General features: G+C 39.3%; 1 protein-coding gene across 1 annotated transcript in view; it reads left to right on the forward strand.

Moving 5' to 3' along the window:
* Positions 1-15,036, forward strand: part of AMPH (amphiphysin) — a gene marked incomplete at both ends in the record, with an annotated part of 127,161 nt that overhangs the window by 72,862 nt on the left and 39,263 nt on the right. Inside the window, 7 exons of the mRNA XM_084282733.1 lie at positions 686-781; positions 2,313-2,420; positions 2,806-2,891; positions 4,599-4,674; positions 5,584-5,666; positions 8,467-8,605; positions 13,862-13,990. Coding sequence (XP_084138859.1) covers positions 686-781; positions 2,313-2,420; positions 2,806-2,891; positions 4,599-4,674; positions 5,584-5,666; positions 8,467-8,605; positions 13,862-13,990 — 717 coding nt within the window. The remainder of the gene's footprint in view (positions 1-685; positions 782-2,312; positions 2,421-2,805; positions 2,892-4,598; positions 4,675-5,583; positions 5,667-8,466; positions 8,606-13,861; positions 13,991-15,036) is intronic.

Here is a 15,036-nt window from a genome sequence, read left to right on the forward strand (position 1 = left end):
AGTAGCTTCTGGAATTAATTTTTTTTATTTTGCCTATTTAAGTTGGCAAGTTTCAGATCTGGAATCCTAGTTCTCTAGCAGTGCAAGGTGGAGTTTGGTCTGTAAGCCAGCAATTTCATCACATGCATCTTAATGGGACAAAAATTATGGGGGGAAGGATAGACCTTTCTTAGGGAGGACCTCCACAGGTTTTATTTGAAAAATGACAAAGCAAAACTAAGCTTACAGATCCTTGTGATAGCTGGAAAAGCCACCTTTTTTTTTTTTTTCCTTTATTTATTTTTTTCATTGTTGGTTGTACATCTCTGTAAGGAAGGTTCATCATCAGTGAGCATACTCTATGCTAGAGCTGCTTCAGATTCTGCATTGGTCACCCTCAGGAATCTGAAACCCTGAGGAAGACTTTGAATCCATGATATTATTATATTCACACAGCACTTACTAGCTGAATGAATGAAAAAAAAACTAATTATTAAACTGAAACTTCGTTTGTTGTTAATTAAAGCTTGCAATGTCAAAGTGTTCTTTTTAATTTAGTTTATAACTGCATTCTGATTTATTGACATAAAGAAGATTTTAAAACCTCAGAAAGATTAATCTTTACCATTTACATTTGTATTTCCCCTAGGTTTGATGTGGAATTAAACTATTAAGTGCATTTTTCTCTTTCCATCTGCCTTTACAGAAATGTGATGAACTTTGGGAAGACTTCCATCAAAAACTGGTGGATGGGTCGTTGTTGACCTTGGATACGTATCTAGGACAATTTCCTGATATCAAAGTACAGTAATGTTTCCCTATAAAGGACAGTTTGTAAAAATCACCAATTAATGTTGAGTCATAATATAAACATAAAATTAAATTTCACACATGCAAAAAAAAAAAAAAAAAAAAAAAAAAGTAAAAAGATTGGGGTGGTGTCTTTCTCTTCTGTAGGTCTGTAAACTAATCCTTGACATCAGGCTGCACTAATTTTCCAAAATAATTTTCATGCTGTAGTACTTGGATGTAAATTAGCCTTTATTCATAAAACTTTTACAATGCTTTTTCCTGCTTCAATTTTATATGATAAGAGAAAATTCTCATTGACTTCAAAAAGGATGGATTAAGCTCTACAGCTGTTAAACTGCCAGATAATTTCAAGATGAAAAGCAGGCCTTTTGTTATTAGCCAGATGCACCTGTGGTTATCTAAATGTCTTTCTCTTAACTAAACCATGTTTCCTGTCTTTTAATTAGTTATAGTAAGACTTTGTAGTAGACATGAGGAGAGACTGTTACGCAGATTCTAGCCTCTCCCAGGTCTCTCTTGGTGTACAGTTCAGGGAGGTGTTTGCTAAATGAAATGCATGGGGATAAAGAATGGTTAAAAGAGAGAAGTAGATACTTTAATATTTGGATGTGGCTATACAAACATAGCTGGAAATTCTTTGTGATGATTTAGAATTGAATAGGTATCATACAGCCATCTCCTTTGACATTTACATCAGGAACTAATATAAAAAAAAATCCCAACATCACTGATATTCAGTCTCAAATTTGATACAAAGTCAAACTGTGCTTATGTCTGCTTCTGCATGTGAAATTCAGATATAATGTAGAGCTTTGTAAAGTCAATATATATATCAAAGGACTTTTGCAGTTAAATTTAAAAGCCTATTTGATGTTCATTGTTCCTAATATATTATATCTAAGTTATGTGTCAGAGTAGCCATACTGAGAATTATGTTTTAAGCTTTTTTTCTACTCTAAAAAAAATGAGTTAATTATTCACTAAATTTGCACATTATGTGTAAGGTAAAAGCACAGTGTTACCATGAGTTTAGCAGGTCCACTTATTCTGGAAAATGAGACAAGTCTTGCATAACATTGATATCTCACTACACCCACAAAAAAAGTCTTACAAGCAATCTGTAAATAGATTTCCCTTCCCTTCCCTTCCCTTCCCTTCCCTTCCCTTCCCTTCCCTTCCCTTCCCTTCCCTTCCCTTCCCTTCCCTTCCCTTCCCTTCCCTTCCCTTCCCTTCCCTTCCCTTCCCTTCCCTTCCCTTCCCTTCCCTTCCCTTCCCTTCCCTTCCCTTCCCTTCCCTTCCCTTCCCTTCTGTTCTCTTCTCCCTTTTCTTTAAAAAAAGGTGATTAGTATGTCTCTTTTTCCATCCATGCCCATGCTCCTTTATGTTGTTATAGTCAGTCAGCATGAATGGCAAATGAGGGAGAATTAAACATGTAAAAAACTTGAAGAACTACATAGGTAAAATAATTAAAAAAAAAAAAAGTGTCAATTGTGCTGACTTTGCTTTTTACCTCTGTGTAGACTCGGATTGCAAAACGAAGCAGAAAGCTAGTGGATTATGACAGTGCAAGACATCATCTAGAAGCCCTGCAGAGCTCAAAAAGAAAAGATGAAGGAAGGATTACCAAGGTAGCACATTTGGAAGCATGTTGACCGATGACTTTGGGATCTCCATTTCTGTGCAGAGACCTAGAACAAAGCTTCTTTTCTCTTTCCACTTTCAGAAGTAGAACTAGTGATAGATATCCTTAAGGATATATGCATATTAAATATTTTGGTGTATGGTGAGGATATGCTTAGCCAATTTTAGGAGTGAGTCCCATTTGAGATCTAACTTTCTCTCTTAACGAGATATAGGGCACAGCAAATCCTGTGTTGGCCTTTTTTGTTTGGGACTAAGTCACATACTTTGTTAAAAATTTAAATACAGACACAAAAACAAACGCAAACACAGCTTTGTCAGGTTTTGCTATGTCTTAAAGTGATAGGAGAAGTCATCCTGTTTTTGTTTTAGGCAGAAGAAGAGTTTCAGAAAGCACAGAAAGTGTTTGAAGAGTTTAACACTGATTTGCAAGAAGAGTTGCCATCTCTGTGGTCACGGTAAGCCTAGACAGATATTGTCTAAAGGGCCTAGAGGGAGACTAATGAAGGGAAACCAGGAGATTTTAATGAGCTGATAGAAAGTCCTTGAAATCTGGTCCGTCATCTTTTTGAAACAGTGAAAGGGAAAATGCCTGATAATAATACAAAGTTATACTTAAGTAAATATATTTATACTTATTTCTTTCAGCATACCTTGCCACTTAAGACACTTCTTTATCATGTCTTCATTAAAAGGTGCAAGAATGTCTCCACTTAATGGATAAAGACCTATGGCAGAGCACAGAATGGCAGATTTTGACTAGAGCCCACTGCTTGTATCACCTTTCTCAGAAACTTTAATGGTGGATACCTGATCCTTTTGAGAAAAAAACAAACAAACAAAAACAACAACAACAAACAAACAAACAAAAACTATCGATAAAAAGGTTCAAATATTTCCACTGTCGAGTAACTGTATAGAGCAGCCACATACTGTTCTAGAAGATTTGCAATGGATCTATTTATAGGTCATTTTTCTCTAAAAGGTATAGAAGCAAAGAACTTTACAAAAGTATAATTGTTGTTTTCAAGTTCCTATAAAATAACACCAAAGCAATATAAGAAAGTAAAAAATAGTATGTAATTATGATTATGTCAGAATACACATTTCATTGTTTTACACTGACTGTGTTTGTACTGTAAAGACATTTGATGGAATAGATCATTTATTTAGGATGTATAACTATGGGTGGTGTTTATACAGAAAATGAGCAGGAGAAAAAAAGCAGTAGAAAAATAAGCATCTCATTAGTGTGCTACGTTTCTTTAACAAATGACAGTCTGGACTGAAAGTGCGTTGTGAGTCACTGAAGTATCCTTTGTCTCCTCTGCCTTCTGAACTAACTCCTATTAAATTTGAGATCAATATTTTTTTTTTGCTGTGTTTTTGTCTATTTCAGTTGGAAGGTTTCTTAGCATTCCAATATATTTGTTTTATGGGTTTACTAAAAGTAAAACTGCACGTTAATGATCTAGAGTAAGGACCCTTTTATTTCAATATGTGTGTTGCCTGTCTCAGTGAAAGATAAAATTTAATTTGAGCAATAGTCATAGACTGGAAACTGTGTTTTAGGAAGCAAATGCTTGCAGAGTCCTATTTTTAGTTATTACAATTCTTCAGAAGGAAAATGATCCATAGAGTTGACATTTTGCAAGCTTATTCTTAAGCCAAAGATGATTTTGGTTAATGGAAGTTAAGAGAAATTACATACGAGAGTTTTAAACAGGGAAAAAGAATAATTCAAAAACTAAGAAAACACCTCTTGCTGTTAAAGTGTGTGAAAGGCACATAATCACTCACCCCAAGCAAGCAGATTTTTGAAGGCATGTGCAAAAATGTTTGTTCTATATTAGAAATTATTTTCTTTCATACGCCTGAATTTCAGGATTGTTTCATTAGGGAAGGCTGAGTACTCTAAGCTGTGAATGTATGTGAATGTATGTTCCTCCTGTGCAGAGTGAAATGTGATGGTTCTTAACAGAAACAGAAATAGTCATGAGCAAATGAGTTTGAAGTTTTGATATTCACTCAAATTATTTGCTTTGCACAGAATAGTAGTCAAGAATGTTGCTTGTGGTCTGGAAAAAATTAATTCATTTTCCTTTGTGGCCATCCTACCCCCATCCTTTATTCTCTTTCTCCTTTCCCTGTGCCATCTTCCATAGGCGAGTTGGCTTCTATGTGAACACCTTCAAAAATGTATCCAGTCTTGAAGCCAAGTTTCACAAGGAGATAGCTTTAGTGAGTAAAATTAGTATCTCATGTATAATGGATTATATGATGTATTTGTTTACATAACAGCAAATAAATGTCTTGTAACACAATAGTAAAAATCAAGCAGCAGCACAGATGAGAATTTGCCCTAGGTTCAAATTTGCACTATAATTCTCATATTGGTTTCTATTTGCCATTTTTGTACTCTCCTTAAGAAAAAGGTAGTCCATACAACCCTGGATTATGATGCATTATCAGTTGTAGCATTAATTTCACTTTTCATGTTAATATTTTCTCTATTCTTCTGAACACTCTTTTGCCTTCGGTATTTTTTCTATGTCCAACTGCTAAGCACCACATTGCTTTAAACAAGAGAATGTGTGTCAACCACAGCCTCTGAGATCATTACATGCATTGTCGGCAATGCAATATTAGATCTGTCACTATTAGGTAAATACAGTAATTTCAGTAAGGACCTTTTGAATGTGCTAAACACCTAGTTGGAATTCTGTTATCTATAGTAACTTATTAACTTATAGAAACCAAAATGACACAGAAAACTTGCTTGACCAAAGTCCCACTTGAGTTGGGATCAGGTTTTTGAAGGGGTAACATGAATCTTCTCTGCTGTGCATGTTGCTTCAAACTTCAGGTGACTCCCTCCATCAGAGAGCAGACAGCAGTAAGCCATATTTATAAAGTTGTTCTATTAAAACCATTTTTTTTTGAACTGCTGTTATCTTTGACAATATTTCTATTTGATTCTGAAAGGTTTCCACTTAGACTTTTTATATAAGCAGCACTGCTTATCTGTGGAAAGAGCTATTTACAATTTTAAAGAAATCAGAGCAGTTACCAAACATGATTTATCACCTGTGTTTTTAGTCATCACTGTAGCATTTCATGTAAGCTCAGACAATTTTTTTGTTTTCTTAGCTATGCCACAAACTCTATGAAGTAATGACGAAGCTGGGAGATCAGCATGCAGACAAGGCCTTCACCATTCAAGGGGCACCAAGGTGATCTTATTTCTTATTTTAATGAATTGTGTTGCAGTCAGTTTCAGGACAAGTAGTAATCACCTACACCATATATAGCGATCACTGCACAACCCAGTCACCAAGTTTGTTCATTCAGGAGGACAGAAGTTCGTCTCAACATGAGTAGAGGTGCTAAGCTTCCTTCATTACATACTTATTTTTCCTTTGGAAATAAAATAAAATAAAATAAAATAAAATAAAATAAAATAAAATAAAATAAAATAAAATAAAATAAAATAAAATAAAATAAAATAGGGACAGATTTTCAGCTGCTGCAATTTAGTCTAGTTCACTGTAGACTATTACAGCAATTTGCACCAGCTAAGTATATAGCCCATTTATTCATAGGTTATTGGTCTACAGCAATGTTGCTAAATTTCAGAATATTTTTAAAAGCCTTGAATTATAGCATGTGTTTTTAGTTCCAAAAGGCATATAATTAGGTGAGAATCCTGACCTTTTTAAGTCATGTTTTATCTCCCATGCTCATGGAAAAAAGTCAGGAAATGGGATCGGAGTGTATCATAAAATCTGAAAAGGTGAAGTAAAAAAGAATGTCACAAAATGCCATATTTTTAATGACTTCCAAGAGAAATCTTGTCATAAAATAAACACAAAACCAAAAATGCATAAAAATCAGATGGTGCTTTCTTAAGGTCACTAGATGCTAATACACTATTTCTGACTTTTTACTTGCCTTTCTCAAACAAAGCCTTTCTGACAGAATTTGATCTCAGTACTGTAATATTGATAAGAAAAGGTTGAAATTATAAAACAGTGGCACTTATTTCAAACACAATGATAATTAGAGTGAATACATAAATGCTGAATTTTCAGCCAATCCCAGCTCATCAAGAAGCAATCAGAACAATGTTATGGCTACTGCTAATTTGCCTTCAAGCCATGCTCAGATTAGCAACAATTAAGATTTACCAAGCAGCGTAACATCTGCCTCAAACATATGGCTGACATTTCTACATTTCCTTTGATCTCACTTTGGAAGGACAAAAAATAGAATACTGGAGCTTCTAACCTAATGCAAAATTCAGAACAGTTTTATTAAGAATGTGTCCAAAATTTTAGTTTCTGAGTCAGACTATATTTCCCACTGACCATTTGTAAAATATTTTTCTGGGATGAAATAAAATGCTGTGTGAGAAAATTTGAAGTAGTTTTTGTAATAAACAAGTATTTAGGCCACCTGTATCTACTAGACCATCCCAAGCATGCACACATTCTCATTCCCATGGAATTTTGCTTTCCATCAGTAAGAGAGAAAAATAATAGGATTAGCTACAAATGAGCCGGCATAAGTTAATGCTGCGTGATGTTCTAAACTTATTTTAAAGATGCTTTTTAAAAAAACGAGTTATTATTATCATTTTTTTAAATTACCATGTTGCTCTCTTCTTTGAGATCTACTATATTCAAAGTGAAGGAGATTTTAGTTATAGGTCATCAATTTTGAGTGTTTTTGTTGTTGGTTTTTTTTTTGGTTTTTTTTTTTTTTGGTTCAGCTTTCTGTAAGCATAACAGCTTATACACAGTATATTTTTGCTATACTGTTCACAGAGGCTTATGTGAAATTCTGGATAGATTTTGAGTTTTTACTATTAGTTATTGTGCTCTGAAACCTTACTCGGGAATGGGTCTTTGTAAGATAAAACAGTTTTCCTTTTTAGATACATAACAAGTAGATAATAGACAAATATATTATTTAATATTTCCTTTAAAGAACTATATTTTTTAAAAATTTAAACTTGTATATGCTATTGAATATTCTATCCTGAAGGCAAATATTTTACCTGGGAAATAAATTTCTTAATAACTGCCTTTTTTTTTTCTTTTTTAATATTTCCACAGAAAGAGGTGGTGAGTGTGAGCTAAGTCTGTCCTTTCCAAGGAACTAATTTTTCTTGCATTAGCATTAGGAACATGTTTATGGTGTGGTCTTCTCAATCATGTAGTGCTTCTGTTCTCCCTGAAGATGTGTAGGACTCGCTATTCTCTTACCAAGTGCCATGGTTGTTGAATGTTGTAGTTCATAGCTTTCCTGAGTTGTAAGCTTTCAGCATTTCTAGGTAGCTTGAATATGTCCCAGTGTTTATAGCAGGTCCCTTCACAGGAAGGGCAGATCCCTTTTCAGGACTTCATCAGATCTTTTCTTAATATCAGCAGAGCTCTGCTGAAGTCACTTGACTACTGCTTGTTTATAGTTGTGGTGAGTCGTCCTTCTAAATAGTTATACCTGTACAATCATCTTAGTTGTGTTTTATTGTATTGATATCTTTCTGAAGTTGCTGAGCTTTTAAAATTATTTGCATTATTCATTGTTATGTCTTCTTCTGGAATTTTTAACTTTATAACCTTTTATTTTGAGAGCAATGTGAAATGAAGACAGTAATTCAAACTACCATTTTATGATAGTTACAAACTTATACATAAAACATTTCAAGTACGGAAGCTGAAAGAAATGCAGGTATTCTGTTTACCTCAAATTATAATGATCAGGTAAACAGACACCGCAGATGTTCTAAAAATAAAAATCACTCAAAAATTAAAACTTCGTTCAACACAATAGATCGGTGAATTTTGATTGTATTTAATTACAGTTTTGATTTTAATCATTATTTTACGGTTCAGTTCATCCGCAGTGTATACTGCCTTTTGAGGTCACTAGCATTACATACAGGATGCAGTTCAACTATTGCATCAAATTTTCGAGGTAATAAATCAGCATGATGTGTATGTCCTGACCATTGCTTTTATTCTTGTCTAGTGATTCAGGTCCACTCCGCATTGCAAAAACACCGTCACCACCAGAGGAGGCCTCTCCCCTGCCTAGCCCTACTGCTAGTCCCAATCATATGCTGGCACCAGCATCTCCGGCACCAGCCCGGCCTAAATCACCCACACAGGTAAGCAGAAATCTGGTGAAGGAAACTGGCCAGTTGTGCAGTAAAAGATAGCTGAAATACTACATATGGTAATATTTTTCATCTGGGCATAGACTGAGAAACAACAGGGAGGTCACTGCCTCTGTTGTGCTCAATACTGGTAATTGCTTGTTCACCTCTGTGTCACAAGCATGGGTGGAAAATGTTTGTTTTTTATTTTTTATCAGGAAGAATGAGGAAAATTTAAAGTAGCTTGTGAACCAGGAGGACTTGTGGTAACTAAGCAAAACACACCTTAAAAAGTAACATAGATTCTGAAAACCTGTATCTCAGCAGAGATAATCTTAAAAAAAAAAAAAACATTTCTAAAACTACCTCATGAATTTCAATACATTATATGTTGCTCATCACCATTCTGGTCACACCCAGACTGACTACCCGTTAAAAAATGCCGCAGTTCAGGTCACCAGATGCAAGGAGTGTCTGAGCCTGTTGCTGCCATTGGCGGGAGGCAGAGAAACTGCGTGCGTGAGGTGTGAGCAGGTGGATGACCTGGTCCGCATGGTGGCAGAGCTCAAGGAGGAGGTGGAAAGGTTGAGGGCCATCAGGGAGTGTGAGCGAGAGATAGACTTGTGGAGTAACTCCCTGCAGGGCCTCAAGGGGAGGTACCGAGGTGAGACTCCTCAAATGGGGGTGGACCCCCTGCCCTGTAGCGGTCGGGCAGAGGGAGGGGATCTGGGAGTTCAGGAGGAATGGAAACAGGTCCCTGCTCGACATCGCAGGCGACGCCCTCCCCTTCTGGCCCTGCATTCCCAGGTGCCCTTACACAACAGGTTTGAGGCCCTGGAGCTCGACAGACCAGTAGCTGAGGAAGAGGTAGCAAGTGTTCCCAGGAGGATGCCTAGGGCGAGGAGGTCGACTCCACACCTCAGGACTGCCTCCACCAAGAAAGACAGGAGGGTTATTGTTGTTGGAGACTCTATTCTTAGGGGAACAGAGGGCCCTATTTGTTGGCCTGACCCTACCCGTAGGGAAGTCTGCTGCCTCCCTGGGGCCAGGGTCAGGGACGTTGCCAGGAAGCTTCCCAACCTGGTACGCCCCTCTGACTATTACCCTCTTTTGATAGTCCAGGCGGGCAGTGACAACATTGAAGAGAGAAGCCTGAAGGCTATCACAAGAGACTTTAGGGGGCTGGGTCGGTTAGTGGATGGAGCGGGAGTGCAGGTGGTGTTTTTGTCCATCTCTTCGGTGGCAGGGAGGGGTACAGAGAGGACACGGAAAGCCCACCGGTTAAACACGTGGCTCTGGGGCTGGTGCCAACACAGAAATCTTGGGTTTTTCGATCATGGGGCACTTTACTCAGTACCTGGCCTGATGGCCGCAGACGGGTCCCTATCTTTTAGGGGAAAAAGGATCCTGGGCCAGGAGCTGGCAGGGCTCATTGAGAGGGCTTTAAACTAGGTAGGAAGGGGGATGGGGCTGAAGCAAGGATTGTTGGGGCTGTGCAGGGGGGAACAATGGCAAGGCTGGAGGATAAGGCAATGGCCCAGCTGAAGTGCATCTACACCAATGCACGCAGCATGGGTAACAAACAGGAGGAGCTGGAAGCCATCGTGCAGCAGGCAGGCTACGACTTGGTTGCCATCACGGAGACGTGGTGGGACCAGTCTCATGACTGGAGTACTGCAATGCCTGGCTATAAGCTCTTTAGAAGGGACAGGCAGCACAGAAGGGGTGGTGGTGTGGCTCTCTATATTAGAGAGTCTTTCGAGGTTGTAGAACTCGAGGCTGGGAAGGACAAGGTCGAGACCCTTTGGGTTAGGATCGACAGGGACAACAAGGCTAGTGTCCTGGTCGGGGTCTGCTATAGACCGCCGAACCAGGATGAGGAGACGGATGAGGAGTTCTACAGGCAGCTGACAGAAGTTGCGAAATCTTCAGCTCTTGTACTCTTGGGGGACTTCAACTTCCCTGACATATCCTGGAAGCACAACACAGCCCTGAGAAAGCAGTCTAGGAGGTTTCTGGAGAGCGTGGAAGATAGCTTCCTGACGCAGCTGGTTAGTGAACCTACCAGGGGTGGTGCCCCGCTAGACCTTCTCTTCACAAACAGAGAAGGACTGGTGGAGGATGTGATTGTCGGGAGCTGTCTTGGGCAGAGTGACCACGCAATGGTGGAGTTCACTATTCTTGGCGAGGCCAGGAAGGGGACCAGTAAAACCGCTGTATTGGACTTTCGGAGGGCTGACTTTGAGCTGCTCAGGACACTGGTTGGTGGAGTCCCTTGGGAGGCGGTTCTGAAGGGCAGAGGGGTCCAGGAAGGCTGGGCGCTCTTCAAGAGGGAAATCTTAATGGCGCAGGAACGGTCTGTCCCCGCGTGCCCAAAGACGAGCTGGCGGGGAAGAAGACCAGCCTGGCTGAACAGAGAATTGTGGCTTGATCTTAGGAGAAAAAAGAGGGTTTATAATCTTTGGAAAAGTGGGCAGGCCACTAGGGAGGACTATAAGGATGTAGCGAGGCTGTGCAGGGACAAAATTAGGAAGGTCAAAGCTCATCTGGAGCTCAATCTGGCTACTGCCGTTAAAGATAACAAAAAATGTTTTTTAAATACATCAACGCAAAAAGGAGGACTGAGGAGAATCTCCATCCTTTACTGGATGCGGGGGGAAACTTAGTTACAAGAGATGAGGAAAAGGTGGAGGTGCTTAATGTCTTCTTTGCCTCAGTCTTTAGCGGCAATACCGGTTGTTCTCTGGATACTCAGTACCCTGAGCTGGTGGAAGGGGATGGGGAGCAGGATGTGGCCCTCACTATCCATGAAGAACTGTTTGGTGACCTGTTACGGCACTTGGATGTGCACAAGTCGATGGGGCCAGATGGGATCCACCCAAAGGTACTGAGAGAACTGGCAGAGGAGCTGGCCAAGCCACTGTCCATCACTTATCAGCAGTCCTGGCTATCGGGGGAGGTCCCAGTTGACTGGCGGCTAGCAAATGTGACGCCCATCTACAAGAAGGGCCGGAGGGCAGACCCGGGAAACTACAGGCCTGTCAGGCATTGAGTGCACCCTCAGTAAGTTTGCAGATGACACCAAGTTAGGTGCGTGTGTCGATCTGCTTGAGGGTAGGAAAGCTCTGCAGGAGGATCTGGATAGGCTGCACCGATGGGCTGAGGTCAGCTGCATGAAGTTCAATAAGGCCAAGTGCCGGGTCCTGCACCTGGGGCGCAATAACCCCAAGCAGAGCTACAGGCTGGGAGAGGAATGGTTGGAGAGCTGCCTGGCAGAGAAGGACCTGGGAGTGATGGTGGATAGTCAGCTGAATATGAGCCAGCAGTGTGCTCAGGTGGCCAAGAAGGCCAACGGCATCCTGGCTTGTATCAGGAACAGCGTGACCAGCAGGGCTAGGGAGGTGATCGTCCCCCTGTACTCGACTCTGGTGAGGCTGCACCTCGAGTACTGTGTTCAGTTTTGGGCCCCTCGCTACAAGAAGGACATGGAGGTGCTTGAGCGGGTCCAGAGAAGGGCTGTAAAGCTGGTGAGGGGCCTGGAAAACAAGTCCTACGAGGAGTGGCTGAGGGAGCTTGGCTTGTTCAGCCTGGAGAAGAGGAGGCTCAGGGGCGACCTTATCGCTCTTTATAGGTACCTCAAGGGAGGCTGTAGCAAGGTGGGGGTTGGCCTGTTCTCCCATGTGCCTGGTGACAGGACGAGGGGGAATGGGCTTAAGTTGCACCAGGGGAGTTTTAGGTTAGATGTTAGGAAGAACTTCTTTACTGAAAGGGTTGTTAGGCATTGGAACAGGCTGCCCAGGGAAGTGGTGGAGTCACCATCCCTGGAAGTCTTCAAAAGACGTTTAGATGTAGAGCTTAGGGATATGGTTTAGTGGGGACTGTTAGTGTTAGGTCAGAGGTTGGACTCGATGATCTTGAGGTCTCTTCCAACCACAAATTCTGTGTGATTCTGTGTGATTCTTGTTCAAATTCATACTTACAGTGGAAAAAAATTAGTCTTGGAGTATCACTGGTCTGTCAACATGGATTTCCCTCTAAAACAGAAAATAACAGTATAAGTACTGCTGTGATATAACTACCGATAACTGAAGGCTTATTAGTTGTTATCAACACTGGATTGAGAAGTTTGATGTTTCTAGAGTCATTTTTATTCCCACCAGTATTAGAGAAATAAGAATCAGTTTCATGAAAGGCATCACCTGTAACATGAGAATTGTCGGTGATACTCTGTGAACATATCAAAGACAAGAAAAGATTTGTGTTGATGTTACTGATGTTTTCAAAATGGGGTGTAGCTTCTGTGCTGATTGCTTTTTCTACACATCGGAAGGAATTTTATTTTCTAGTTAGTTACATGTGAGCACACCTGTTGTCTTTGGTCTCATAAATGGTGACAACCCAGAGCCTGAATGCTGATCTGATACAAGTCGGTTTAGTCTTACTAGTGCCAATAGTGTTACATCACCTGAAGAATTTTTTTGATTTTTTTCATTTTATTTTGATGGAATTTAAAAATTAGGAATTAGTAATATTCATAGTATAGTAATTAGCATATTCAAAGTATATTAGTAATTAGTACTATTCAAAGCAATAAGCTTATCATGATTATGTGAATCTCTGGAGATCGGGGTGAATTAGTGACCTAAATACCTTTGAGGTGTGATGGTTCACAGAGATGATATGTTCTTAGCATTAAGTAGGATTTATGACATAGCAACACGTAGGCATAGACAAAATACCAAAGATACACTGAAGTGATCTGAAGAAGGCAAAAAGCTGTGAAAAGGCCTGTTCTATGAAACACTGCTCTTCCAACTGTGTGTTGCATAGGAAAGGAAGTACCCTGCATTGTGTTTCCATCAGAGAAATTTCAACCAAGAAATGATGTTCTAAGAGGGTTTTGTGTGTGTGTGTGTTTGGTTTTTGTTTTTTTTTGAAAGTCAGTACATGAAGGTTTCTTTTGAGTCCATTGAAATGTTATTAACACATTTTTTGTGTGCCATCTTTTACAATTAAGACAAATATAGGACACTTAAAACTTAGGACATGTAAAACTTGAATTGGAATGAATTTGAAACATAGCCTTGCAAGGCTTCCATCAAGGCATCTGATGATGAGCAACCAAAAAGTTCATTTGGCTCCATGGCTTATTCCTACATTTAACGTGAAGCAGCAGAGAGAAAAACCCATCTCAAGCTATTTAGACCTAGCTTAAAGCACTTTATTTTATCTCTGAACTAGTCTGTGATATTTTTGCTGTCTCCCTAGCTGAGGAAAGGTCCGCCAGTCCCACCACTACCTAAGCTCACACCCACAAAGGAGTTGCAACAGGAGAACATCATTAACCTATTTGATGACAACTTTGTCCCAGAAATCAATGTGACAGCTCCATCACAGGTAAGCTTCAGCGGATGGTGAACCATCCAACCTTGCAATCACCTGAAGTTCTCCAAGACTATGGACTTAAGGCTGATCTCAGTGGGGAGGGAGGTGACGGGTTTTTATATTATCTTGAAAGAGTCACATACATAGTATTTTGTCTTTGAATAGGTCATGTATGATCATACAAAAGGGCTAGCATTGCTAGCATATAGGAAACATGATTTTTCAAATGAGAGATGAGATTTCCCGGTGAGAAACCTAACTAAAAATACTATAAATTGCATCCATGTTTGAGATTTAAGTGAATTCAGGTTTCATGATAAACAGAAAGCTCATTTAAGATGCTTCTTCTCTAATTCCAAGTGTCTCAAGAGGTATTTTGCAGTGGTCCTTGGTTGTTCCTGTTTCCTTCATCAAAATCATATGATATATACCTTTTCTTTTTTGAGTGATTTTTTTTAAGGAGCTTTGCTGTCTTAATCAACTCTTTGCAGGTGTAAAAGGCTACTCCAGCTAGATTAATCATTTGTTTGGTTTTGATTAACAGAAACATTAGTTGCATAGCAGAGATGAGATCATAATGACTTTTTATCTCATTATTGTGAAATTTAAAATAATTGCATAGAACAAACAAAAACCAGAGTTGTATAAAATAAATCTGTATAATTTGCATTCAGTTATTCAGATTTCATGCAGTTAGGGTAACTGCTGGTTGTTTAATAATGGACCATTTCTATTATGGTAATTACAGCTCTGAAAATTGAGCCTGTGACTGGTAGACTGTGAAGAAATATTGCAGATCTGAAGCTTATGCAGAATGTTTATGAATATTTGTTTTCATGTGAATTATTGTTTTTGTACTAGTTCTTTTGACATCACAGGAGAATGTAGGCACAGCAGTGAAAAAGATATTTTAGAGAATTTGAACATGTGATGTTTTGTTTTCTTGCAGAGGGGAGAAAAAAGTGTTGCCTCTTTTCCACAGGGATCTTTTCCATAGAGTTTTGGAAGAGGAAAGAGTTATTCATAGTTAAGCTCTCACACAATTAAAGAATTAATGG

The sequence above is a fragment of the Netta rufina genome (genome assembly GCF_964035555.1).
Source record: "Netta rufina genome assembly, chromosome: 2".
NCBI lineage: Eukaryota > Metazoa > Chordata > Aves > Anseriformes > Anatidae > Netta > Netta rufina.